Source organism: Cenococcum geophilum (genome assembly GCF_001692895.1).
Source record: "Cenococcum geophilum 1.58 unplaced genomic scaffold K441scaffold_40, whole genome shotgun sequence".
Lineage (NCBI taxonomy): Eukaryota > Fungi > Ascomycota > Dothideomycetes > Gloniales > Gloniaceae > Cenococcum > Cenococcum geophilum.
The window spans coordinates 827,275-853,075 of NW_027137598.1; the positions used below are offsets into that span (position 1 = coordinate 827,275).

General features: G+C 49.3%; 8 protein-coding genes across 8 annotated transcripts; 3 read left to right on the forward strand and 5 right to left on the reverse strand.

The window, feature by feature from the left end:
- Window positions 1-1,921: 1,921 nt before the first annotated feature.
- On the forward strand, window positions 1,922-4,628 carry K441DRAFT_730384 (Mis6-domain-containing protein; the record flags this gene model as incomplete). The annotated part of the gene is made up of 8 exons (XM_067654218.1): window positions 1,922-1,964; window positions 2,014-2,389; window positions 2,437-2,508; window positions 2,574-2,697; window positions 2,835-3,002; window positions 3,057-3,332; window positions 3,382-3,499; window positions 3,549-4,628. Coding segments are annotated over 8 exons (2,103 nt in total), but the record flags the coding sequence as incomplete, so codon positions are not given.
- Window positions 4,621-6,250, reverse strand: K441DRAFT_698541 (uncharacterized protein). Its single transcript, XM_067653075.1, has one exon. It carries the CDS (start codon window positions 5,880-5,882, stop codon window positions 4,782-4,784), a length of 1,101 nt encoding a protein of 366 aa, XP_067500737.1. The 5' UTR covers window positions 5,883-6,250; the 3' UTR covers window positions 4,621-4,781.
- Window positions 6,251-6,705: 455 nt separating this feature from the next.
- Window positions 6,706-7,595, reverse strand: K441DRAFT_221009 (uncharacterized protein). Its single transcript, XM_067640590.1, has 3 exons — window positions 7,479-7,595; window positions 7,306-7,383; window positions 6,706-7,255 (listed from the first exon to the last, which is right to left on the reverse strand). The coding sequence occupies exons 2-3, from the start codon at window positions 7,347-7,349 to the stop codon at window positions 6,916-6,918; spliced, it is 384 nt and encodes a 127-aa protein (XP_067500738.1). The 5' UTR covers window positions 7,350-7,383; window positions 7,479-7,595; the 3' UTR covers window positions 6,706-6,915.
- A 1,126-nt stretch (window positions 7,596-8,721) lies between these two features.
- K441DRAFT_575415 (HAD-like protein) lies at window positions 8,722-9,540 on the reverse strand (the record flags this gene model as incomplete). Its single annotated transcript, XM_067644164.1, has 1 exon — window positions 8,722-9,540. One exon carries the CDS (start codon window positions 9,538-9,540, stop codon window positions 8,722-8,724), a length of 819 nt encoding a protein of 272 aa, XP_067500739.1.
- A 1,023-nt stretch (window positions 9,541-10,563) lies between these two features.
- On the forward strand, window positions 10,564-11,890 carry K441DRAFT_575617 (DUF947-domain-containing protein; the record flags this gene model as incomplete). Its single annotated transcript, XM_067644174.1, has 3 exons — window positions 10,564-10,744; window positions 10,805-11,524; window positions 11,751-11,890. 3 exons carry the CDS (start codon window positions 10,564-10,566, stop codon window positions 11,888-11,890), a joined length of 1,041 nt encoding a protein of 346 aa, XP_067500740.1.
- A 1,566-nt stretch (window positions 11,891-13,456) lies between these two features.
- K441DRAFT_221131 (uncharacterized protein) lies at window positions 13,457-15,327 on the reverse strand. The gene is made up of 2 exons (XM_067640592.1): window positions 14,948-15,327; window positions 13,457-14,841 (listed from the first exon to the last, which is right to left on the reverse strand). The coding sequence occupies exons 1-2, from the start codon at window positions 15,169-15,171 to the stop codon at window positions 13,671-13,673; spliced, it is 1,395 nt and encodes a 464-aa protein (XP_067500741.1). The 5' UTR covers window positions 15,172-15,327; the 3' UTR covers window positions 13,457-13,670.
- Window positions 15,328-18,043: 2,716 nt separating this feature from the next.
- Window positions 18,044-19,241, reverse strand: K441DRAFT_664880 (uncharacterized protein). Its single transcript, XM_067649417.1, has 2 exons — window positions 19,168-19,241; window positions 18,044-19,109 (listed from the first exon to the last, which is right to left on the reverse strand). The coding sequence occupies exons 1-2, from the start codon at window positions 19,197-19,199 to the stop codon at window positions 18,365-18,367; spliced, it is 777 nt and encodes a 258-aa protein (XP_067500742.1). The 5' UTR covers window positions 19,200-19,241; the 3' UTR covers window positions 18,044-18,364.
- Window positions 19,242-22,990: 3,749 nt separating this feature from the next.
- K441DRAFT_664883 (uncharacterized protein) lies at window positions 22,991-25,228 on the forward strand. The gene is made up of 4 exons (XM_067649418.1): window positions 22,991-23,077; window positions 23,198-24,078; window positions 24,134-24,787; window positions 24,844-25,228. Exons 1-4 carry the CDS (start codon window positions 23,027-23,029, stop codon window positions 25,166-25,168), a joined length of 1,911 nt encoding a protein of 636 aa, XP_067500743.1. The 5' UTR covers window positions 22,991-23,026; the 3' UTR covers window positions 25,169-25,228.
- Window positions 25,229-25,801: the final 573 nt, after the last annotated feature.

The window sequence follows — 25,801 nt, forward strand, 5'->3', positions numbered from 1 at the left end:
GTATACTGGCGAACTCGCCGAGAGCACTATCAGATTTCGGCTATTGTACGAATTGAGGCACAGGTAGAAAGGAGATGCGGCGGCGGCGGGCTAAATTGGATGGCCGAAAGGGAAGTCCATAGAGGGGATGAAAGATGACCCGGTAAGTGTTTCAGACGCAATTTGCTAGAAAAAAAGATAGAGCCGCCCAAAAGATTTCAGCCTCAATACATGGAGCTGCGGGTCAAAAGTTGAGACGTTAAGCGCAAGGGATCGCAAGTGGGACCGTGGCCTCGCGATTAAAAAAAACTCAGATCCGCAACGTTAATTAAGAACGGAGCCTCTCCAGATACTATCATTAATATGGAAGGCGATTCTATGGGTCGTACGGCATGAAATGCAAAGAATATGTTGTACAAGAGCTTGGGCAGAAACGCGAGGTACATGCTGATAAAAGGTAGGAACTTACAGTTTCGGTCAGTAGCAGCCTAAGCAGGACAAGTATTCCCAACATATCCGAGGTATCGCTGAGGCACGGCAATTTTCAAGTTGCGGGACGAAGAGGGGTTACACGAACAGGATTCGCATAGGGAAGACATTGCAGAGGTCGGTCAGCCTGAATGGCCTGAACGAGTTGGATGTGCTGTTAGACTTTGCGGAGCTGACATGGGTAGGGGTTGGCTGGAACGGCGTGATCTTAGAAGACGCAATATGCTAAAATCCCATGGGAAACGGAAATAAGGTCCGAAACGCAGACGTTAAGCTGAGATCGATCGGAGGACGATAGAACACGGGCGATCCTCATCCGAAAAACCGCCTGGGGCCGGGGGGGTGGAGCTGCTGAATAAAGAGATTGATTATCCATGCAGGCCAACCAACCGCCACACAAGCGGACAGCAGCACGCCAGCCAAAAACCCGGAAACAGAACCGCTTAGGGAGATCATCCGTATGTATAGCACGCCGGGGTGTTTCCGTTCGAGTCGACCGCATGAGAGGCCGCCTAAGACACGCGTAAAAACCGTTAAGCAGCCAAGGCAGGAGACAGATTCACGATTACAACGTTACACACAAAGCATGAAAGGATCGTCTGTCCTCGGCTGCCGCGCCTTCCCAAGAGCTTCTCGACGTCTTGAGTGGTCGCTCTGTCGTACTGGCATGGCTCATGGTCGCTGGATTGCGAGGTCCTGCAGATGGCGGCCAGTGACCGAGACGGTATGCAAGTGACTGATGCAAGATAGAGCGCTTTTATTGGGCGCATATGGTTCGGCGTGCGCGGGAGGGAGCCAGGACCACTGCTTACCCAATACTCATGTCAACGCCCCGTGGTTTTTGGCCCCAGGGTGGGTAGTTGGGTGGAGGTGGCGGCGGCGGGCTGTTAGTGGACAAGAGGATGAAGTGGTGGATGAGACGGTCAGAGTAACATCTCGCGTAGCATCTCGCACTTGAGGGAACACAAGGAACGTGGGAGGGAGATCTGGGGAAGACGGGACCCTCGGGACGTGGCGACGGGTGGAACATTCAGAGCCGGCCCATCACCCATCGTTTGCCACACAATATACAGTAAGTCTTAGCGCCCAGCAGGGTCCTCCTCCTCGCTCCCTGGCTCGCTCGCCAAAATGACCGTTTGGGGCATCGTGATATTGTTGGCCGTGTTGGCGTGTGTCTGATGTGTCTGGTGCCAGTTGCGTTTGCTATTTACGACACTGCGTCAACCATACACACTCCACACGCACTCCACACACTCCATACACACACCGCACACTTCACACACACACGCGCCGCGCACTCTACTGCTGACGCTCCATGTCTCACTCGCCTGCATTGAAGCACTGAGCAGAAAGCATCACCATGCCTTCAGCGACCGACAATAACTGTGAGCATGACTCGTGTGACTCGTGCATGCTTGGGGTCCCAGTACGCTGATGCAGGATCGTGGCAGCCCGGCCCGACAGCTTGCACGACGCGCTGGAGGCACTGCAACAAGGTGCATCTTCCGCTGTGCCCTTTGGAGATATGCTAACCACCACTCCTAGCGTCCACAACGCCAGCAAAGCAGAGAAAACCAAAAGTTTCAATCGCTGTCGACGCTATCTGCCATTGTGCTTTCCAGCATGGCCTTGATTCGGCCTCCCTGAAGGCTATCATCACCGTTGTGACAAGAAAGACTGAGCTAGACCAGACCAGCGTGACCAACCTGGTCAAGAATTTGTATCCTGCTCAGCATATCTCTGCAGACGCCGTCGTCACGATTGTCAGCGCCCTTGGTCAGGGAAAGAGCAAGCCTTCATCAGCCACTCAATTGGCTCTCGTGAAATGGCTTGTTACCGTCTATGAGATTATTGAAGACCCGAAGACCCTATCTCGGCTGTATGGCGTGCTTTTTAGCTTGTTGGATATGATCAGCTTGAGGTAGGAGAATCTGTATCTCGCATGCCGGTTCATGCTAAGTACTTCAGAACCTCCCTTTGCCATCTCCTTTCTCTAATTACTCGGCGAAAGCATGTGAGGCCTTTTCGGATCCAGCAAATGTATGCACAATACCGGTTGACCCAAACTAATGCTTCCGTCCACGGGGCACTGACAGAATCCCCAGATTAGAACTTTCCCGCGGAATCGGCAACGAGCCGGCACTCCAAGGCCTTCTCCGCATCTACAAGGACTACTACCCGGATATCATTTTGGGAAGTACCGCTGCCGGCCGGAATTCATTCCCTCCAGTGAGTAGAGCGCATTTCACTTGCAGCACTGCGTTGCGTCACGCATGACTTCCCACGTCTAATAGTGGGCAACTTCCTCTCCGTGGCCCAATTGGCCCAATTTACTGTGGCTGCAGATGTAGTACTAACATGAGAAGCACCCTGATACTGAGTGGCGCAAGAGGTTCCTTGTTATTCATGATGCCAGTGCCAGAAGAACCGAAAGCCCTCTTACTCAGCAAAATGGGTTCAGAGTGCTTAGACAAGGAGTGAAGAGGAATAAAGTCTCAATTATTCCAGAGGTGCACACTTTTCATGCGAACGAGGTACAAATTATACTGAAATATCTTCCTCCCTAGTTTGCTAACAGATAAATGTAGACCTCAGTAACACTCGAGGAGATTGACAATGTCGATGATTTTGTTGAAAAATTAGACAGGGTAGAATTGCCGGGCCAGGTGATTTCATCCCTTAAGGACCCGCTGTTGCAGAAGTATTTGAGCTTGAATCCATCCAATATCGCATCGAGGAGGATAGATCTATGGCTATCGATATTTTTGGAAGATGAGTTTGAAGCTGTGAAACAAGGAGAGAGCCCGTCGGTGTTCCTATCGGAGATTTTTGAAGGCATCCTAGGCCAGACACGATACACTAAGGTGAGCTGACATTGAACTTAAACCTTGTAATTTACTCTGACCTTAGCAGTTGATTCCACCTATTGTGGATGCTTTCCTCAAAGAGTACTTATTAATATGGAATGGTGTTGCGGATGACGATGCTATTCTAGGCCTCCTTGCATTCCTCCCAGTCCAGCAATTTCAAGGTCAGTCAAGGAACAACCTCTTGAAATCGGATAGTTAACCTGTTTGCAGGCATCCATGCAACGTACCTCGCCCCTGTGGAAGCCGCATTGATATCGAACAATAACAACGCACACCGGAAACTCATTAACCTGTATACGAGCATCTTATGTCGCTGGACTGAGCAAGCACCCGCTCAGGGAGCGACCACGAAATCGAAGTCCTCGCTTTCTTATACCCAAACCATCACAGACCTTGCTAAGCATGTCTCGACCCTGACTCTATCCATCCTTTCGGCTTTTCCTTATGATTCCAACTCCCCAACAATCTCCTCAATTTTAACCTTTTACGAGGTCCTTTCAGCAAGTTCTATTCCCACCGTCATTCCGATCATCCTTCCGCCACCGCACACGACATATCTCCTTCTCACCTGCCCTTCGCTTGCCACTCTCACACGTCTCCTCACTGTCCTCGCAAATTATAAAAACGCCTTTGACACGCATCCGACTCCGATCTCTGCCCACTATCCGGCTACGACTACGAACACGTTTAATGGCTACCTTATGGATACCTGCAACTTGCTCTGGCGCTCACGTGCACTACTTACTATTGACCCTAACGCTCAGGGCTGCTTTTGCGACCCTGGTGTTAGAACTGTCTTGCAAGCGTATATTACAAACGTGGAACGTGAATACGTTCTCTCTACCGCTTTTGGACTCTCCCACAATGCATTGCTGGCTGCTTTGTCCGCAGCGGCATGGAGAGCTTTAGAGGAAGCAGAGATTCAAAACCAAGGGTCTGAGGCGGAAGATATAGTCAGACATAAAGGACCTGTGACGCAGAGAAATCTGGTGGTACTGGCAAAAGAAGGTGGCGTAGAGATACCGTGGAAGAAGTATCGTATCGAGGTTCTGAAGTGGCTCGAACAGAGGGGATGCCGTGGGGTTAAAGATTTGATGTTTGCGACTATGACAGGGTTGAAAGAAGCCGCTGCATAGCTTTTCCGTGCATTCAAGAGGCGGTAGGGAGCTCAAAAATTCAGTGGTCCCGATAGCAACTTCTTTCCGTTTGTCTTAGGTACTACGGACAGTAACTGGAACGCAATCACAAGATTAAGTTGAGTGATAGAGAGGATGCTAAGGTACCTTGAGAAGTATAGTACGTACTCATTTCCAAGGTCTTTCCGAATCCAATTGATTTCCTCCCCGCGCCTGTATCGACCTGAAACCATCAACTGGGAGATTCTTCGTACCTCACCCCTATACCTAGATTGGGATCCCAAAATCATCTAAAAGTCTACCCTTTTCATGCAACTCCCTTCCTAGCCAAACTCTGCAGATTCCTTCCACCCTCGGCCTTCGCCTCCTCGTCTACAGCCTCCTTGACATAGAAATCCCTCTTCGTCCTTATGTCCAACTCATCATAATCCCATTCGCCCACACCATATTCTCTCCTCTCCTCCACATCCGCGCAGAACAACTCCAGCCCCATATCCCACTCCCCCCAAAACCCATCCACCATCCACAACCCCGCGAACCACGTCGTCGGCGCCTCAGCCGGGAAACAACACTCAGCCGCCAGGTAAACCAAAAACAGCCTCAAGCCAGCCAAGCGCTCCGTCCGGGCCCACACCTCCTCGAGCAGCTTCTCGCCCAGCGGCCCGCACACCACCGACCGACACTCTCCCGCCCCCGCCGCCGCTGCAACCGCCTCCCCCGCCCTCGTCCCCCGCAGCCGCCTCCCCTCCCGCCGCAAACACCGCATCACCGCGTCCTGGAACTCCCGCATCCCATACCGCGCCCCGAACAGCCACGCCCGCGCCATCTCCTCCACCCACTCCCAGCGCTCGCGGCAGCTCAGCCCATCCCGCTCTTCCACCCCTTCTTTATCCGCCACCCACGCCTGCCACGCGCCGAAGTCGCCTGGCGATACGTCCGGCAGCCGCAGCGTGGAGAAGAACGGTCGGACCTGCACACCTGCGCCTGTCCCCATGCTGGCATTAGTGCTGGTGCTGGTGCTGGTGCCGGTGCTGGTGCCGGTCCTCGGCAGCCGCAGCTGGTGCGCGCGGACCAGCTGCCCTGCGTCGCGGGCCAGGACGCGCGACCAGGCGGTCGTGTAGGCGGTTGCGTGCGGGCCGAAGAAGACTTTTACCCCGTGGCCTAGCTGCGGGGGTTTCGGGGCCAGGAGGGGCGTGGCGGCGAGCGCGGCGCGGAAGTCGAGGATCAGCTTGGGTTTGGGCGACGGTGTGGGGAGTGGGGTCGCGATGGTTGGGGGGAGGGAGGGGCTGCGGCCTGCGAGGGTTTTCCAAGTGTGTTTGCGGGGGTGTGGGGTGTGACGGCGGCGGCGGCTGGGTTTGGGCTGGGAGTGGGCGGGAAGGGTGGCGGTGTCGATGAGGTGGAGGGGCATGGTGGTAGTTTGTTGCTATGCTTGAGGAAGGGGTGAGGGTGGTTGGTTTGGGTTGATGTGGTGTCGTTGTTTCCGTGGCGTCGCTGTTGGAACCCTCTTTGCGGACCTCTCAGCCGGATTACTGACCTTGGCTCTGCTGAAGCTCCTCTCTTGTTTTGCTGGTTGATGGTTGATGGTGTCTTTGAGTAAGTGAAGAATGCCTATAACCAAAGAGCCTCAAGTGAGTTAGTCGGTGTACGCTAATTCTAGGATTGTGCTTATATTGTGGGAGGAAGTTAGAGGGAGGAGGAAGGTCAGTCCCTAGTTGGATGAATTATTAGGCTCTAGGATATATTCACTAAGAAACTCGAGAATAAAACTTTGGAGTTAACAGATAGGTGAAAGTTAAGATGACACGTGGATGAGAGACAAAAGACAGCATAGCCAGAGAATTCACCTAGGATTTCAGAATATGAAAATAGAGAGGGCAATATCAATTCCGCCCTACGGAGGGAAGAGCTATCAGTATCTCACATGCTGCTTCATATGCCTCCTGACTTCAGAAGCAATATTTTGCAAAAATCATAAGGAGAGAAGTGACACTGCTCTCAATTCAAAGACCGCAATTCAATGAAATAGATCCGCTGCCTACGCCGCTGAGGCTACCAATCCAGCGCTGGGCTTGAGTTCCAGCTCCCCGGCGACTCTTGCAACTCAGGCTCTTTGTGTCGTTCCTCGAATCCAAGCAGGTCACCCATATGCCAGACTTCATGGTCCGCTGTGCTCAAACGACATTTCCAATTATTCATCCGCATTGCACCATATAACGGGTCCCGGTCAAGTACAATTCCTTGAAGAAGTCGTCGAAGGCGTGTAGCGCACTGAAATCATCCCATACATTTACCTTCTTCTCGAGGCGAGAATGGACGTTCCCAAGCACCGCAAATCGAAGGGGCGACATCGGCAAGGTGTGTTCGTAGATCATCGTCATTAAAGACAGTTTAACGAGGGACTGCTCTTGAACAACTAACATGAATTCCCGCATAATCTTCCTCTAGCAAGATGCGAAGTCGTACTTGTCCGCAAAGAGCCACGCCACTGCTAGTTCTTCCAGATATGTATCGGTTATCATCTCACACCTCCGGCCCTTGGAGACCGTGCGGAAGGGGTGCGGACTCGGACTGCCGCTCTTGAGAATCTGGAATATGTGTCGGAAAGACACAGGATCATCGTCTGGTAGGCACAGAACTCCCTCCGCAGCTTCCCGAAAGCCTCCCACGAGCGCGTTGTGGAAGATCTTAGACACGTCACAAAGATATGTCTTTGAGGAGTAGAAAGTGGCTATGCTATCTCCACTACCCACGTGGATAGCAACCAAATCCTTCGACATCACTCTGCTTTTATATTAGCAAGATTCTTGGATAGATGCTGCACAACCACCTACTCCAAAATGTTGCCGGTCAATCTGAAACGATCCGTGGTAGTCATTCTGTGAACTGTTGGTAAGTTTACCACGTGTTTACTAGATGTTAAGATGAGCAGTAGCTATTATTGAGGTTGATGTGAGAGAGTAGACCGGAGGTGAGGCCGCAAGATGTGACGAAACTCTCAACTTACCTCGAATTCACTTTCAACCTACATATAATTTTAAGCGATTTGTTGCCTCCTAGAACTAGTTGTCATAATGTTATGAAGCAAAGACTATTAACTTCAATAGATTGCAAAAGTAACTGCTTTGGTTCTGCTTCGGGTTCCCTCAGAAGCTGATGGCAAAGACCACGCCTTACACATTCACACATTCGCAACTCAATTTAGAGGCTGCAAATCCTGATTCGTCCATTAGCTTGGATTTCATCAGTAGTCACCTACCAGGTCATAAAGTTTTATGAGGGGAGTACTCTATTTCTTAAGAAACCCATTATGGCTTCTAGATAGGTATGCCGTTCGTAGCTCTCCAGAAACCCCTATGCAATCAAGGAAATACTCACCTTGTACCGCTATCTATCAGGCAAATTCTTTCCCCGACTTTCAAAGCTCAACCTCTCCTTAAGCTTCAGACATGTTCAACCGGAAAAGTTCTCTTAACTCTCTCCGGGCGGCATCTACCGAAACATACCCACGAGCACCATTCCAGGTTGCAAATGCTTTCTGAACCATGAGAATCTCCTCAAAGAACCCATCGTAAGTATGCAGAACGCCGAAGTCCACTAGTTTCCTTTTGCCGTGGTTGATCTGCTATAAGATTTAGGCTATGTGTTTTCGTAGATAGTAACCATAAGTGGGACTTCGAGGCGGTAGATAATTCTAGGATCGGACGCAAAGTCTTTATGATAATATTTTGCCAGAATGGAATGCGCCAAAGAGCCAAGCTGTAAGTCACAATGGCATTTTCCATCAAGTACTTTTTAAGCGGAACCTTCGAATGGATTTCAACTACACTTGCCATTGTGGAATTCCGCTAGCGTCCTTAATCACTCTTGAGTGTAGGTTTTCAGGCGCGAGATGACGATTGCAGACGCGAGAGAAAAGAGGAGCTATAGGTGTAAGGTGAAGAGATAGTGATAAACGTGAGGTGAGCAAATAGGTTTAAAGATTAGGCGAAGGAATGCTGCGAATGTGAATTATAAAAGGCAAGTTAATTGATTTCAATTTGTCTAGATTCATGCTCACCGAAACTTTGAAAGGCTATGAGCCTTGCTAAACCATGAGATCAGACCAGAGAAATTCTCCGCACAAAGACGGTCCGTTATTCATCAGTCAAATTACTAGAGCTGCCGTTTTAGCGGACCTTGATAGAGCGACCAATGGTCAATGAAACTCGCCTCATACCCCTGTAATCCAAATCACAAAGTATCCATTCCTAAGCAGTGATGGCAACACCTTCTGGTACATCCGGCCACTCCATATTCCACCGACCATCAGCCTTGAATGGCGTCCTCTTCATAAAAGCTGAGACATCATTCTGCATTCTAACCTCATCCAAATACCCCGCCACCTCTCTCAGAACATCACCGTGCATTTGCTCTTCCGAAGCCACGAACTCTGGAATTTGGATCAGATTAAAGGGCTCAGAACTAGCCTTTATTTCCGAATCATCGAGAAGAATAGTGTTGTGCTGACCCCACAATTGACCCTGGTTATGTTGGGGATGCAAGCATGTAGTCTTTGCTTCCGCCCAGATCCTGGACAGTTCTTTGTACACCTGAACATTTTGTGTGTATTGGTCTGGGGTGAGATCAAACTTATCTCGTCCCCACTGCGCGATAAGTAGAGAATGTTGCTCAAAAGTAAGCACGGCGTTGACCATGCGACTAACATTGTAGGGTTTAGCGCTTGACCATACCATTACGTAAAAATTCTCGAAGATGTATTTCAAGAATGGCTGTAGGAAAGGCCGTGAAATGGCTCTGGTACTGTCGCGATCTGGGCGGTAAACGAGTGTCCCGTTAAGATCTAACACAAGTAATGGGCGCTGAGGACAGTCAAGGCGTTCTGGTATCTTCGCAGCCCGGTTGAGATAGTCCTCGGTAGGCATCGGCGCAGGTAAATGTATCTTTGGGCTCGGATGTCGTTTCCCACCGGGGGGAGCCGGCGAATTGCGAGGGTTAGGTGAAGCTCTAGGAGCAGGCGAAGCTTTGGGAGCAGGCGAACTCCGATGCAATACAGGCTCGTTTATCATAGCCGGCCTATTAATTGAAGTTAAGCCCGAGGGGGTGCTATGACTGGGAGTGAAATGAAGCCTATTTCTTTTATCAATACGCCAGCTCTTGTTGGAATGATGTAGCCTTATATAGCGAAGGGAATCATACGCAATGGAATCTTGTAATTTGCTACTCTCAGGAGGTGAATCAGATAGTTTCCACTGTGTCAGCATGTCCTGCAACGGTTCTGGATGCAACCATACACCGCCACCGGGTGCGGGGCCATAAGACGATTGCTGCCACAAGGTTTGGGGATAAGGCGCCTGTGGGTATGATTGTGGATAGGACGCTTGGGGGTATTGATTGTACTGGTCGTTTTGCGCTCCGCCGCTCTGATTCTGGCGAGAGGCCCTCCACGGGGGCTGTTTTCGTTTCCCAGTTGCTGCGTCGAACTGTGACTGAGTTGCCGTCGGCGCTGGGGTGGGCTTCGGTGGGAATGGATTCAACGGCCTGCTGTTAGATGCTTCCCACGTCTTTGTAAGTAGTACACCGGCTGCTGGCGCCGGTGGACTGCTACTCCGAGCTTTGACAGCTTGTGTAGTCGCATCTTGCTTGGGCATTGCAAGAGCGTCGAGAAGAGCTTGTCCGACGAAAGGCTGTTCATTTTTCAACTTGCTGTCACTATTCTGCGACCCCAGGGCCTGCTGTTGAGTGGCAAGGGCGAGCTTGCCCTTCTTCTTGCCCATCTTTGCCGTGTCAGTCCAGATTGTAGGATCCTTGTGGGGAACAAGGGGAAAGGAGTACCGTGAGAGCGTTTGAGCGGGCGACATGAGTTTTGAGTGTGTGAAGCGAATAAGGTGAATTGGTTGCACGAGCAAGAAGTTGCTGGAAGAAGTGGAAAGGCTGAGCGAAACTCATCAAGTGACTGCCTGAAGTGTTGTGCCGTCGTGGCGGTTACCTACTTGTGAACGACGGGCCGATGTTCTCCGTGAGGCTCAAAAAGCTGAGATCAAGCTTGGCGACCTGCAGCGTATTTTCACTCCACAACTCTCCAAATTGCAATGGTCCTCTCACGCACCCTAAGTCGTTCACTTCGAGCTAGAGAGGAGGAATCAGATGATGAACCGTACTCTGATGAGCTTGAAGTATCCTCTCCGTCCGTGCTGGACACTGGTGAAGGCGGGGATATAGGGAGTCCAGATCCAGGATCTGCATCTGAGACCCCGGACGAAGAAGGAGATAGTGACTTGGTAGTAATCCTCTGCAACTACTGAACTCAAAAGCTGAGACTCATAAAGTCAGATGGCACAGACGGCAAGCAATTCGAACAGAAATTAAGCAAAGTCTCATTTGGAGCCCTAGCTAAAGCTCAAGACGCTCTTTTGAAGCAAGAGGCCCCAAGTCGAAAGCGAAAACGAGGATCAGATACTACGAACCAACAAGAGGATAAGCTACAGGCTTTACGTGAACGATTAAAGGAGCTCAAAGCGACAAGGAATGCAAGTGCTGCAAAGCCCAGCAGGAAAACAAAAACTTCTGCAACGGCCCACAAAGCTTCGGGGAATGATGCTGAAGAAGACCAAGGTGAAGACCATGGTCTCTCGTCCGACTCCGACTCCGAACAACCAGCGCACGCTCGCTCTAGCAAACATGCCCCAGCAACCCAATCCAGCAAGCGCGCTGTAACCCGCAAACGCACCGTTGTTGAGGTTAAGAAACCCGTTGTTCGGGATCCAAGGTTTGACCCCCTCACTGGACCACGGCCAGACGAAGCTGTTCTGAAGAAGAGGTACTCGTTCCTCAATGACTGCAAATCTTCTGAGATGGCGGAGCTACGGGCGATAATTAAGAAGACGAAGAACGAAGCAGAGAAGGAGATACTGAAGCGAAAACTACTGTCAATGGAATCACAGCAAAAAGCGCAGGCGGGGAAAGAGAAGCAGCAGGAAATTGTACGAGAGCATCGGAAGAAAGAAAGGGAATTAGTTAAGCAGGGGAAGAAACCGTTCTTTTTGAAGAAATGTAAGTTTGGCCTAGCTCATCAACAGTGCCTCATGGCGTCTCTAGTTCCATTTCTCATATTTTAATCACTTTTCCTTTCCAGCTTGTCTATTTCACTTCAGACAATTATCAGTGGCCTAGCCGCCAGGGGTCCTTTCCTTTACCCATTACCTCTCATTGTTCTATTATCGCACATGTACCTTTTATTGTGTTTCATTTTCAAATATTCTTGCTAACTCTACTTTAGCTGAGCAAAAGAAACTCACCCTGATTGACCGCTACGAAAACATGAAAGGCAAGCAGCGCGACCGCGTTATCGAGCGGCGGCGCAAGAAAGCCACCGCTAGAGAACGGAAAAATATGCCTGCTGAGAGAAGGAGCGCATAATCTCCGCCCTTCCTATTCACATAATTCCCCGACGTTATTTTGCAACTGATAACCTATAATCAACAACAATTAGCGAACGAGCTAGTTCGAGAACATGTGGGGATAGGATTTATCAGATCACTAACTAGGGTGGCGTGGAATAAATATGAGAGGCTCTATGAGCTAGATCTACAAGGTGGCCCGTGCAGTGTCGCATGCACGTCGCCGGGCTCAAGAGACTGTCGGACTACCCCCTACCAACAGGATTTAAGATGCGGCAGCACATGCCATGGATACCCCTTTTTGGGCGCAATGATACCATATAGAATATCGACCCTTCTAGCGCGCATGTACCACATGTCAGAAATGAAATTAGCTGCCGTGTGCTGGTAGATGAAACAGTGTCCGAAAATGGCTTTTATCGATTCGCTTCAAATCGCCTAATGCGAGACGCGATGCACGGGCCGAGCCTTGGGCATCTCAAGCCCTTTTCAGATGCCCTATCGACACCCGTAGAAAATTTAATTCGCAAATACTGCCATGACTTATATCATAAATCAGACGCTACGTTGAGAATGAGGGGGAACACGTGCGTACTGCTCCCTATTAACTACCCCTGCGAAGCATCTGAGAGCTTATGGACTAAGCGTTAGTGGTAACTGAAAGATTTAAAATATTATAAGGTGAAAGCACTTTGTCTTCTCTATCTTCTCTATATAGTATCTATCTTATAGCTATCTTGCCCCTTGATATTCTAAGTATAGGGCTATAGTATATATTTATAAAGATATAATTACCTAAAGAATCTATTATATTAAGTATATATATTATAAATATCGTGGTTAGGACGTAGCTTGTAGAAAAAGATAAACGATTTTTAAAGCTGGACCATAAGCTCTCAGACGCTCCGTTGAAGAATTTGAGGGGTATAGGGAGCCGCTGCACATGCTTCCCATACCCCCGTAACCAAATTCTACTACGGAGTGTCTGATTTATGAGACAAGGCACAGGGAAGACCCTTCATCTTACCAGGTTATAAAATTCCCCGTACAGACGTAATGCCTACCACTAGTTTCATATCCAAAATGCACAAATCACATGCTTTGCGACTCTAATTCTCATTGATACCGACTCTACGTGACTGTTGTTCCCCAAACCTCAACCCCTGTTCACCGCCATCTCCAAGGATATAAACAGAAGTCGAGGAGAGTTTAAAAAGGAGCCGGCACTCAGCCCTGCTCTAGGATGATAAAAATCTGGATATGAGTATGAGATGCAAGAAAAAAATCCGTGCAGAAAACATTTCCGTGAATCCCATCCATAGTCCTGCGTGCGCATCAATCCGTCCCATTCGCGTTCCCATCCATCTCTCATAGACCTTACCGCAACCCCCCCCCCCTTTCCCCCCAAAATAAAGATTTCCAAACCCTAGAGCCCTATTAAGCGCGCTTTTTAGACAATAAACGTGTTGGAAGAAAAGCGAAGGAGAAAGCGTGGTGCGGAATAGCGTTGCGGGAAGATGGTAGGGAAAGGTGGCCGGGAAATGAAGGAATAGATGGTAGATCCTTTTGTGAGTGTAGATATTGAGGGTAAAAGAGAGGGCCAAAGAGTGCAGAAAATAGTTGATAGAGAACCCTATTCCAGAACCCCCAACATAAAGATATAGATTGAGCCAGAAACCGGGAGGAGCCGTGAGAACTCCAAAGCGCGCGGTATCCAAAGAAAAATGACCAGTACTAAACGTGACAGGAAACCGTGTCGCTATATGACGTATAAAATTCTCTCCCTCCCATAATTTTTCTCATGAATGGAATAAATCCCATGCTCGAGCGCACAGCGAAATAAACTCTTCTTTCTTCTTTCGCTGTGTCTCTGGGCTGTCCCTCCCTTCCCCAAATGGCCCACCCCTTCTCACGTCTTGCCTACCGAGCGGCGGAGTACCCATATCACGCTCATACTCGTCCCTGCCTCTCCTCCTCATGCTTCCGCTACGATGGAGATCTGCACCAGCTGAGCCAAGAATATGCGAGCTTGAATTCGGGAATGGGTTCGGATTAGACGAGGACTTTGGAGGCATAGGCGAGGGCGGGGTAGGTGGCTGATGACCGCCATAATGCACAATGCGGGGTAGAAGCTCTTCGCGTCCGCCGGACAGGGATTGTACGGCTTCTTCTGCAGATTTGTACTCACGGGGCCTAGCGGATGTAGGTGCTTGCTGGTGCTGTGGGGGAAAGCCGGGAGATGGGAGAGGCGGCGGATGATTGGAGTGCGATGAGTTTCCTGGGCTATTGTTTAAGAGACTTCGAGGGGCGCCCAATTGCTCACCGGTGAAAACGTCTGAGATGGGTGGTAGGCGGTTGTTTGTTTGTGTTGCGGGTACATGGTGGATGTGTGATGTTTGTGAGAGGCTTGAAGGCTGGTTGGCGACTTGGCGTGAAACGAGATGCAGGTTGTTGCGGAGACCTGTGAAGGATTGGTTGAGAGGCGCGGATTGTATCACACGCTCATTAGCGAATTGTTGATGTGAAGGAGGAGCAATGGATAGGCCAGGTGGTGGGCCTTTCCTTCGGGACGTATTAGGTGTTTTTATGCCATTACGGAAAGGGTTAACGTCAGTCTGTCTCGAAGTCTCGCCATTATCGTGGGACCCCTTTCCCATATTCTTCTGTCGTGCTTCGATTATTTGTCTTTGTCGGTCCCTCACATCGATACTCCTTTGAAGCTGTTCTCGCATGTTGGGATCTTGGGTGTGGAATCCGGGAGAGAGGCAGGCTAGTCCTACGTCTTGCATAACAAGTCCACCGCTGTCCTTTGCCGTTAGAGGCGCTGAGGGGCGTCCGGTCAGGGCAACTGAAGTGTTTATTGTAGTGTTAGCGGAGAGATCTAATCTCCGTGGGCGGTGGCGCGCAGTGGTAAGGTCGGGGGAGGAGGGAGGCTCTTTTTTAACTATAATCTTTGGCGCATGTGGGCCTCTGGATCTGCACCTCGACTTGTGAGCTTTCATCTTTTGACCAAGAGACTAGTGGGAATAAAAGGTGTAGCGGAGCTAAGAACTAGAACGTATTTTAATAGACATACGAATTAGGTGAGCGTTTTCCCTCTGCTCGCATATGTATTGAACTATCGCTAGAGGTCGGTGACGCATTGTCGCTGGCAGGCTTCGAGCTTTTGGAGTTTGGAGTTGCGACGTAGGAAGTACTCAACGGCGCAATTGTGGCATATGTTCGCGAATTGCCAACTTGTTCAGCGGACGAAGGCGCAAGCGGCGTAGCAATCGGAGGAGCGGCGACGGCTGTTGTCATTTTGTTTGGAGGCGTGTGCTATAGGATAGGTTTGTAGGAGGAAGTTTAAGAGTAGGTTGATCCAAGCCGCAACACTGAGTGAGGAAGGACGGAGCGAGGTATTATTAGAATCGTCTAACGAGCGGCGTAGAGCCAGCAGAGCAAACTGCCTGACTTATTGATGCGGTACACAGCTGAGACGTGCTCGGGCAGTGGGTGCGTTGCAAGCAAAAAGCGTTGCTGCGCGTCCAAGAAATTGTACTGCTGCGCCGGACGACGGTCGTGAAAAGAAGTCGGCGGAGGGAGGGCGGGATAGAAATGGCACGGACGGCGGTCAGTGGATGACAGGGTGCTCAGCAGGGTTCAGGAATTCAGGCCCAGACGGCCGTTTTCGACACTGAATGCTATGCTGAGACGGTGCTAGAAGGGCAGGCTGGGCGAGCAGATGGCTCAATGGTTGCAACAGATGGGCGAGTTGACCGGGGAGTTGTCCTACTCTACTTGCCACAAGGGCCAATCCGCCGCGGGCAAGGGAACGAGGGGGAGTGCTGGGTGTTTCGAAGTGAGAAGCGAATTCGGCCAGGGCCAGCGCAGACACGGGAGGGCCAATATTGAAGCCGCAGCGAGCATGGAGAGAGGTGGGCGCGCAGAAAGCTGAGAGTAGGCACCGGAGGCACGAGAGAAACACGAGAGAGGCACGAAAGGATAGGAGAATTATTGAATGTTTAGAGAAGCAGTGGCGGCGGGGGGAGAGTCACCAGCAGTTAGGCAGGTCATCAATAGCTTCCATTGCGCATCCATTTGGCACTTATTTCCTCAGCTGCCTCACGCCGGCGGCAGTGATTCGACGTGGTTCGCAGGCGCCCTCCAAGGACGTGTTGCACTGCGAAAGTGCCAATAAATCGTTCTCGCGTGCGCCCAGCCAATCACTCGACGCACAAGAGCTGACGCCCGATCAGCCATTAGGGGCTTGCTCCAGCGTTTCACACCGAGGGACCTTTTGTCGCATCAGGAGCGATTTAGGAACGCCTCAAAGCACCTCAAGCACCGCTCGTTTGATGACCGCCGAAAAAGGACCCCTTATCGAAATCCCCATGNTCCAAAAAGGTGGCCCTGCGACGGCTCCGTGAAGTCCCTGCGAGTGCCCTGCCAGGCTTTGCATGCTCATACCTCTAACAGCAGCCTCTGCCATGCCCATCGCAGGCATCCCATGCCAGCTCCACCGCCCAGCCTCGAAACATCAACGCCTCTCCGGATGATGAAGCAGGAATGTCGTCAATATTTACCTGTAGTGGCAGTAATTGAATTTCAGGCCCGGCGACCATCGATCTCTGCAGGGTCGTGTCGCTTGGCAAATTTGCAGAAACTCCCGCCATTCCTCGTCCTCTGCACCGCGAAGAATGTTGCCCACCAGGCCAGCCGTCGGCTCGCCCAACATCCACAGCGGGACTGTCTGTATCGCCGTTCGTCGCATTCCGTCCAGCATCACGGCGGCAAAAAGGCCACCACCAACACATTTCAAAACATTCCAACGCTCGCCCTCCACGTGGTAGGCCGGCGGAAGCTCAGCGATGTTTCTACTGCAGTCCCAGCGTTTATGATCTGCCCGCAGCCCATTTATCGATAAGATCCAGCCCAATAGAACCAGCCGTATTCAGTTGGGATGCCCAACTGTTGTTTTGCCAGTGCACGGATCACTTGATGGTAGGACGCTACCGTTGCATGGGATAGTATATCTTTAGAACACCACGCGTGAGATAAATTGCTCCCGTCTCTTCCCAGCTCACGGGCCCTCGCTCCTGCGTATCTCAACACCCTCATATGTCTGGTCATAAGCCAAACTTTTTCCCTGAGACGTCGCCATCTCATTTCGCAAACAACGTTGCCGCAAGTTGAGTTTCTTGTCAAATTGCGCAGTGCCATGCCCTAGTGCCATTGTCCGCATTTCAATTTCTGTCTCCATTTGCAAACACACGGCCCGCCAGGACTGTCGCAAAGTCATCCGCAATCGTCCACTTTGACCGTCCGGCATCACGCCTAGAGCTTTGGTAATTTAGGGTCCTGGAAAACTGGGTTGAAATGGTCACCAATCACGCCCTTCATTCTCAGCAATTCTAGATTCCTGCACAACATCAATTCTCTGGAAAAAGGTCTCTCCTAACTACCCATTGTAACCGGAGTTTGTACGCTCCGATCCAAGTATATTGATGCCGGTGGAATACTTTACCGATATTCGGCTGAGGTAAGGTCAGACTGTTCTAGATGTCATGCCTAAGTTTCGCTCAAACGGCCATGTTTGTTGTTTAATGTTTCTTCCGTTTCTTACCTCCAATCCCAGCTTGATAATTCCAAGGCCACGGGGACAATATTAGGATAAAATAGCCTTTAGCTAACAACGATAATGAACCTGTGGGGCCCAACGGCGGCCAGGATTCCGGCTGGCGATCGACATCCGTTGAGGCTGTTGCTGCGAAAGCTTAGAAAGACTGTCAACTCTATCCTGAAAACAGGGGTTTACCTCCGGGGTTCAGGGCACGTTGAGTAACATAGCAGTGATCATCAAATCAGATCCTTCTTCACGCATAAGCCTAGGGGTCGGGGATTACTCTGTCAAGAACACGAGAATCGGAAACCAAATAACATGTAAAGTCTGTTTCGAAATTATTCGGATGCTGGCTGGATAGATGGAGCTTCCCATGGGACGGCTTCGAGCTAGCTTGCACATTTTTCGACGGATTGTATTCAGCCTGTGGGATGCTGTCAACCCTTTACTAGAACTTGTAGTGTTGGTTGTACATCCAAGGCCCGCAGGCATGCAGATTCCCCACATCCTCTGGCCTACCTTGTACCGATATTCAATGCCACATGACCTCAATGCTGATATCTTATCGGCTGTTCTCACGAGCGGTGTTTGGCAAGACAAGAAGTATCTAAATATATCGCGGCAAGTTCCATGAATCTGTACCCTTTATGAAGGCCTTCGGTCATGCGTCGAGCGTAGAATTCTCCTAACAAAAAGCATTCTGATTTTCAAGGCCATTAATCTTGCGTCGAACTACACGAAATTACAGAAAGACAATTAGAAAGAAGCCAATGGACTTGTTTCAGACTATTGCAAACGAGATTTCCAGCCCAACGCCGTAAAGCTCAAATCCGAAATCCATCAAGGAAAGAAATACAGTGACCAAATGATCCGTAAACTTTTCTTCGACTTTCAATGATGGTCCCCATTAACACCATTCGACAATCCACTGGGCAACTCCTTCATAAGCCCATTGGCTAGCTTCGACCCCTCCTTTTCAGCTTTCTCTTTTTTAATATCAGGCTCTTCCTTCACTGCTCCCCCCTCGCCCTTCTCCTCAGGCTCTTTCTCCTCCTTGATCGGCTCCTCCCTCGCATCCGGCACAACTCCCTCATCCAACCTCCAATCTTGAATTGCCTTAATAATATCCACAGCCAACTGTCCATTCCTCCTCAATGCCTTATCCCAATGCTGCGGAATACCGTCCTTCAGCACCAACAACCGTGCAACGCTGTGCACCAGCATACCACGCATCGCCGAGCCCTCCTCCGTGTTCGCATAGACATACTGCACGCGACGAAGACCTGGATATGAGTCTGAGTATTTATACCACTCACGCACGACTCCCAACACTTCCTGCACTAGTGCATCAATATGCCACTTCTCGCCCATGAGATACAGGTCAAAGAGGACACCGAGATCGGCCTCCTGACGCGGGGCGGGGAGCGAGGACGAGTACAGCCAGCCAATGAAGGCGCGGAAGGGAGCATCTTCCTCGTCGGGTAGTCCGAACGACTTGGAATTGCCTTCGCTGCGCGAACCGTCGTAGAAGATCTTGCAGAAGAAGGGCGAGTGGTGGCACAGCAGCTTTTCGTGCAAGATCCAGTGCGTGTTTTCCGGCCCGACGTAGATGTCGACCATGGAGCGGGAGAGGAGCCTAAGGGGTTTGTTAGATGGGGATTCGGGGATTGGGTATTCAAAAGGGTATGGCGTACTCGTTGAGCGGCTTTGCTTTGACTTCAGACATCGTGATTGTGGAATTGAAAGTCTAGCGTTTTGAATATGTCGCTTGGAAAGGGAAATACATAAAAGAACTTCGAAACGACACCAACTGAACTCAGACTGCGAAGTTTGAAATCTGCAAATCTCAAAGCCCTGCTAGTAAAATCTTCTGAAGAAGATATCAATCCAACCAAGAATGTGGCGTGTCCTCGACTAATAAGCCCATCAAGATTCTCACAGTCCTGCGGCAAAACGTCATACGGCGCACGAACCCAACCCTCCGATGACGTTGGTCCAATTCGTCCCGGTCCTGATCCTTGAAATGCGCAGTTTCGACTAGCCGGATCGGCACAATCATGGATGCTTTCTATGCTGCGAGCGTTGCATTCGGGTCGTTTTAGCCTACGTCTGGATTATGGGGTTGGTTTTTTGAGTGATCGCAGTGGTGATGGAGCAGTGGTACTGAGGCAGGTCGAACCGTGAGTCGATGTCGGTGGGTTGTGGAGCCGAGAGCACGCCTCTATTACGTAGTAAACGACTGGGGCACTGGCCTGAGCGAAGGTCGCGTGTGGCGGAACTGTTATCTGTCTATAGAAATGCACATTTCCAACACCGTTTAGGATCTGAGCCAATTCCTTTAACAACCTACTAGGTTATCATTTTCCTTTATTATTTGTTGAATTAGGTAGTTTTCTCTTCTGCGTAAGAATAAGATACAACCAACACATAGTTTAGGCTTTTCACGTGATACAAACACATGAGTCGGTCGACTCAAATTGTACATTCTGGCTCTCATCCCTTTTCGACCTGAGAATTACAAGTGGCCCAATTATTAAGGCTTAAGGCGTCGGAAGATTTGTTGCTTAATAAGCAGAAGTCGGTCCTACAATGCCCACCGAAATCCAACAATGAATCGTATCACCCCAGTGTTCCTTATCACTCTATTCTTCCTTCAAAGTCCTCTTTCATTTAAGCTTCAGTAAAAGCTTCTGGTCACTAGCTTCTGGCTGCATCCGAAGGTTCAGTTATTCCTGCAGGTTACAGAAGAAAAAAGCTCCCCGCTTTTTCCGTCTCCCGTCTTGACTTGCACTTGTGCTTCCCCGATGACTTTCTCCAGCCGCTGTAGCTTCTCACATATCTCTAGCCGTCTCGTTTCTGGCGATAACACAGGAATACCAATAGCTAGGCGCTCATTCACTGGCGGAGAAGTATACAGATAACTCAGAAGCATTGAGCTTTTATTCCGGTTATCGCTCCTATGGAAGGAACACAGTCAGCTACGAAGTATACTCCTTGCCATACAAGCAAAAGAAGAGCCAAATAAGATATGTTGTCCATAATGGGATTCTTTGCCTTTGCTTACCTCGGGCTCAACGCAAGCAATGATAACTTTGAAGTTTCTGAACGCTCCTCCATACTTATTCTATGAGATCCACTTTTCGTCTTTGCAACTAACGCCTTCGTATAGCCTTTCGATATGCTCTCGATGAGATCCTCGGGAGCGTTGAAGCGTGATTTTCAACGGAATGGATACTCAAAAACCACAATTGTGCTTTCCCACAGCTGTACGCAAGAGAAGTAAAGCATTAAAAGGAGTAGCAATCGCCGATTGTCTTGATATAGGTTTTGTCAGCTCCATGGTTTTATGTTCATTAACTGCGCCAGTTGATGCATAGTCGCATTTAAGCAGTGCGAAAAGCGCGATGCACGCTCTCCAAAACACACCCTTCGAAGCAAGAGAGCAGGTATGAATAGGTTCATGTTTCGATATGAAGCTAGTTTGCGACGTATTTGCAATGCGAATTACAGCATTATGCGTTTTAGATTTGTAGCGTCAATCAAGTGTCGTTTTGCTAGCTGATGTGGAGGTGGCTTTTGCAAGATAGGAGAATTGCGAGTTTTGGCATTTCTATCCAACGCACGTGTTTTTCAGCCTGACTACTCTCCGCATCCCTGCGGTCCATTTCATCTTTTACGAAAGGCTACACTTTGACACCCGGGTTCCTTTTTTCTGCTAAGTCTCTATTGATTCCTTAATCGCTGCTGTTCATACAGCGACTCCTGAGGCCAACAATCTTGCAGTCCCTTCAGTGCCTGAATCTATCTTTATCTACTATATCCCATTCTTATACTAGGAAGTAGACTTCGACCACGGTTTGTTTCAGGCTCCCTCATGCAATCAAATAAGACGATACTCCTGCTCAAGACCACATAAGGAAGGCAGAATCATCTGCCTGAAACGATACACTGGAGTCATTCGAGCATGTTACATTAGAAGGGGGGCAGGCGCAGCTACTGCCCGGCCATGGCTATCCCTGGTTACCAGGTAAGAATGATTCCTTCTCACTCGTATAGAAGTCTGCTGCCACTATCAATGGTTATGCTGGCATGGCTATCCCTGGTTACCAGGTAAGAATGATTCCTTCTCACTCGTATAGAAGTCTGCTGCCACTATCAATGGTTATGCTGGTATTTGAAATTTTCTTTAGCGTGGAAGGCCCTACTTATAGCTTCGCCTAGACGACCAACCTCCCTGTTATCATCAAGAGTATAAGAGCTCCTTCGGCTCTGAGTACGGAAACCCAAAGCTCAAATTGGAGTCAATCTCTACGACCTCTGATACACTAAATCCGGTCCCAATAAAATACGAAAATCGACAATTTGAGAGTGCGGGTTTTTCCGACGACCTGAGCAAAGAAACAACAATTATGAGAAATATAAAAAGCCCTAACACTCGTCAAATCCACCACCGGGACGCCGTATGCTCCAAATCTTCTTCTATTGATGGTGGTAATGTTACCCGCCAATTACCCTTAAATTTCCAATCATACACTTGCCCTGAGGCCATATGCGGACGTCGCTTTTGGTCTGTGGATAAAACGCTAGATCACGCTTGGGAATACAACTCTGCAGCAAGAAACTCCTCTGGCTGGTTGGACTATATCCGTATGTCTCACTCGTCCTGCCCATCGAGGCGCTCTTCGCCACTATCGAGAGCCCCGTCTCTAGCTAGCTCCGTCTCCACTTTGAAATCTGATCAATTGAGCACTGGGATTAGCGTTCAGCAGAACCCTCAGCTACTTCAACCCAAATCCCTTCAAGCCTCATCTTTTCTCCCACGTTTTCCGAGCCAATTGCCCATCTCAGACACCTCAGATCAGCTTTGGGGAGCCATTAACTCGTTGCGGCTTCTGCCAGAGCGGCGCTGCGAGCAAGACAGGGAACAATCCTACTGTGATTCCTCTATTTCCTCGGATAGTTTAGATAGTACTGGTACCATTCCAATCTTCTCAGAAGCATCCTCAAGTTCCTTTTCGAGTCCAGACGACAGGCTGCCTTCCGACCCCGAAACCGAACATTCTAACCCTAAAGCAAACCTCATATATGATCTAAAGTAGGGTTCCTTCCATAGAAACAGTATCGTGTCCAACCCTTCCCCCATTCCATCCGTTTCCTTTAGCTGACAGCAATTTCAGTAGCGAGAGTCTGGCAGCAAATGAGAGCCCCCAAAGGCCTCCTGGATCAAATCCAAGTACCGACATCATCACAGACGACACATCCACTAGCAAAACCATTCCTACACGAGAGACGTTTGACGAAATGGTGAAATGCTTTGATTTTGACAAGAAAGAGACATATGGCGACTTGATAAACCTAAACCAGAGCCATCCAGAGCCATTTGCTGATGATGCTAAATTACCAAATTGTAATAGTCATCCCCCAAACACAGGCCCAAAAATCCCATTGGCTCCTGGCAACGTTGATCAAAACAAGAAACATGCGCTGACCGCCGTTTCAGATCGCGCGTGGATAGAGCGCGATTTTGAAGCTGATCGTCCATGCAATTTGGAAATGGGTTTCGATAGTGGAATGAATGTTTCACGGAGCAAACACGGCAGAAAGGTAAGTCTAGCAAGGAAAGTGACGCTTGGTTCTCATAAGAGGTGCCAGTTATCTCGCATTAAAGTAAATATCTCTTTTTCTTTCTACGGAAATGAATAGAATTTTAATATACTGCTCTAGTGCACCGACAACCATTCTCACCATGAACCAGGCCATCCCGAGGCATGGGAACAGCAAGAAATGGCCTGGTTGCCCTCGCGAATTCCTTATATCCCACCTCTTGGTAATGCACCATCTTCGAATCAAACATCATTCGTGGCCATCCCTCCTCAATCGTCTTCATTAGATGGTCTGCAATGCCACACACCACATCGTATCGAACTTGCAATCCCATCCGAATACTCTAACTCCACGTCTCCCGTCTGCACACCTCATCTGAGTAGTTCTAACCTGTATAAGTTCTTTTGTACGTCTTGCGACCGAAAATTTCGTCGGAAAGGTGACTGGAAACGTCACGAGCGTGCCTATCACGAACCAGAGAAACGATGGCAATGTCCCGATTGCAATGCATGTTTTCATGTTGAAAGTCAATTCACCCGTCATCACAAGATTAATCACAGCTGTCAGAGCTGTGATCATGCTAATGAAGCTAAAATGGAGCTTCCGAGGAAGGTTGCGTGGGGCTGTGGGTTCTGCTACAAAGGCGGCAATGTTTCACTCACTAGCTGGGAGTTCAGGTGTGATCATATCGCAGCGCATTTCAACGCTGGGCAGGTGAAGGATGACTGGAAATTTACTAACGTGGTGCTTGGGCTGCTCAAAATATCAACAACTTGGAGATCATATGTTACTGTTCTTCACGGTCCCCATCCTGAAAAGTGGCCGTCTTTCTCTTGGGAAGCAACCAAAGGCCCCTGTTCAGAGCTGTTGCGAGATCTAGAGTATGGCCAATGTGCCGAAAAGGGTGCCAACTCCCTAATGCAGAAAATCTATGATTTGGGCATTCAGGAGCATTCCGCCGAGGGTATGGGTGGTCTCTATCCGAATGATTCTGAGAGCGTGTAAGTCTGCGAAACCCCTGGTAATATTAAAAAAACTTATCATTTCCTTAAATAGAACTGATGGGGATAATGGGAATGTCACTAGCAAAGATGAAAATATCGGAAATAACGCTGGCCATTCAGCCTTGCGAAGTGCCTGCACGCCTCAAGATTCCTCCAATATTAGCGAGGAAGATTCCGATGATCAAGAGTCTGACGATGAAGAATCCGACGATGAAGACTATGCCTCCGATGACGATGTCATTCATGATCAGTTGAGCTTCTTCGAAACTCCACAAAGCGACGATCGCGACAAAATGCTTAAGCCTATTATTTCACATGAGATACAACAAACTATTGACCGTGTTATGGATGGTTTGCGGCATATACTTCCAGGAAGTCCCACCAACAGGAGCCATACTGGTAGTGAAGGTAGTACAGGCAGTGCAGGCTCCAATGAAGGCAGAGGCGCAGAAAAGGGTTCAAACGCTGGAGGCCAGATAAGACCTTCGACACGCAAACGCGGATTAGACGGTAGTGACAGTCCGGCCGGTGGTGGCAATGATGATGATGGCGAACCCGGTAAGCGAAGGAAAATAAGGGAACCTTCAGACCATTCTCTTAGCAAAAACCATAAATTTGCATGCCCTTTTTTTAAACGGCAACCGGAAAAATACAAGAGCTATAGGTCCTGCCCCGGTCCTGGATGGGATACGGTGCATCGCTTGAAGTAAGTGGTGGACCGGGCTCTAGCGGTATGACAGTGATATGCTAAGAAGCAGATAGGCAGCATATTTACAGTCGGCACATGCGGCCTGTCCAGTGTGTTAGATGTTGGAATAGCTTCAAGACTACAGAGGAGCATGAGGAACATCAGAGAGCTACGCAGGCGTGTCAGATAAATTCAAGAGCTATTGCGGACGGTTGTGACAGAGACCAAGAAAAGTTATTAAGGAGTAAGAAGAGATCTGCAGCAGTAAAGAGCGAGTCAGACAAATGGAAACAGGTTTGGAAAATTCTCTTCCCAAAAGACACAGATGACCAAATTCCTACGCCATGTAAGCTGAGTAGCGTTTGTTTCCAGGCTTGGTACTCAATCAATTCAATTTAATTGAGGCCTTGAATTGATTGAATTGAAAGCTTTGTAAGCAGAAGGCTTAGTTAATTGAATTGATTGATTTAATATTGAAACGATTGCAACTAATTGCAACTATGTAGTAGTTAGTGATTATCACAAGTCTTGGTATGGTGTTGATGCAGGAGGACCTACCCAGCGACGCCCGGATCGCTTTCTACCGTCATTTCTGTCACTCCTGCCGTTAATATGGGCCTATCGTGGGTCTTGGCGTGGTGTTGAGTTACTATCCTACTGTGTACCTTCTGTTCCTTTCTTCTGCGGCCGCCTTAACTGCCTATCTACTATTTTAATTACGCCTTCCCTATCCCACGATCCTACTGCCATTGAAGCTCTAATTATATTAGATTGTAGTCGTGCGCGATTGGGAGTAAGGAGCAAGCCTGTAAGGCTAAATATTCGTTTAGGGTCTGATGATATTAGTAGAATAGTCATTAAATTGAGAGCCATGCGAGCGAGTTGTGGATATTGAGTCCCGTTTACTCTAGCTCGCTAATAGGCAATTGGATCCGTATATTGAACGTCTTTAGGGTAACCTGCTCGTGCTAGCTAATTGTTATACTTGTCGCGATCTTATATAGACATAGGCTGAGCGAAGCCGCCGGTAAA

Bases quoted from the DNA above. Each gene is read 5' to 3' on its own strand.
- K441DRAFT_221131 (XM_067640592.1), bottom strand. From the start codon at position 15,171: ATGACAACAGCCGTCGCCGCTCCTCCGATTGCTACGCCGCTTGCGCCT. The intron at 14,842-14,947 runs GTATGTCTATTA...GTGCAGATCCAG, and splicing joins GGAAAACGCTCACCTAATTC to AGGCCCACATGCGCCAAAGA.
- K441DRAFT_664880 (XM_067649417.1), bottom strand. From the start codon at position 19,199: ATGTCTGAAGTCAAAGCAAAGCCGCTCAACGA. The intron at 19,110-19,167 runs GTACGCCATACC...CAAACCCCTTAG, and splicing joins AAAGCAAAGCCGCTCAACGA to GCTCCTCTCCCGCTCCATGG.
- K441DRAFT_698541 (XM_067653075.1), bottom strand. From the start codon at position 5,882: ATGCCCCTCCACCTCATCGACACCGCCACCCTTCCCGCCCACTCCCAG.
- K441DRAFT_221009 (XM_067640590.1), bottom strand. From the start codon at position 7,349: ATGACTACCACGGATCGTTTCAGATTGACCGGCAACATTTTGGA. The intron at 7,256-7,305 runs GTAGGTGGTTGT...ATATAAAAGCAG, and splicing joins TTGACCGGCAACATTTTGGA to AGTGATGTCGAAGGATTTGG.
- K441DRAFT_664883 (XM_067649418.1), top strand. From the start codon at position 23,027: ATGGGTTTCGATAGTGGAATGAATGTTTCACGGAGCAAACACGGCAGA. The intron at 24,079-24,133 runs GTAAGTCTGCGA...TTCCTTAAATAG, and splicing joins CCGAATGATTCTGAGAGCGT to AACTGATGGGGATAATGGGA. The intron at 24,788-24,843 runs GTAAGTGGTGGA...AGAAGCAGATAG, and splicing joins GATACGGTGCATCGCTTGAA to GCAGCATATTTACAGTCGGC.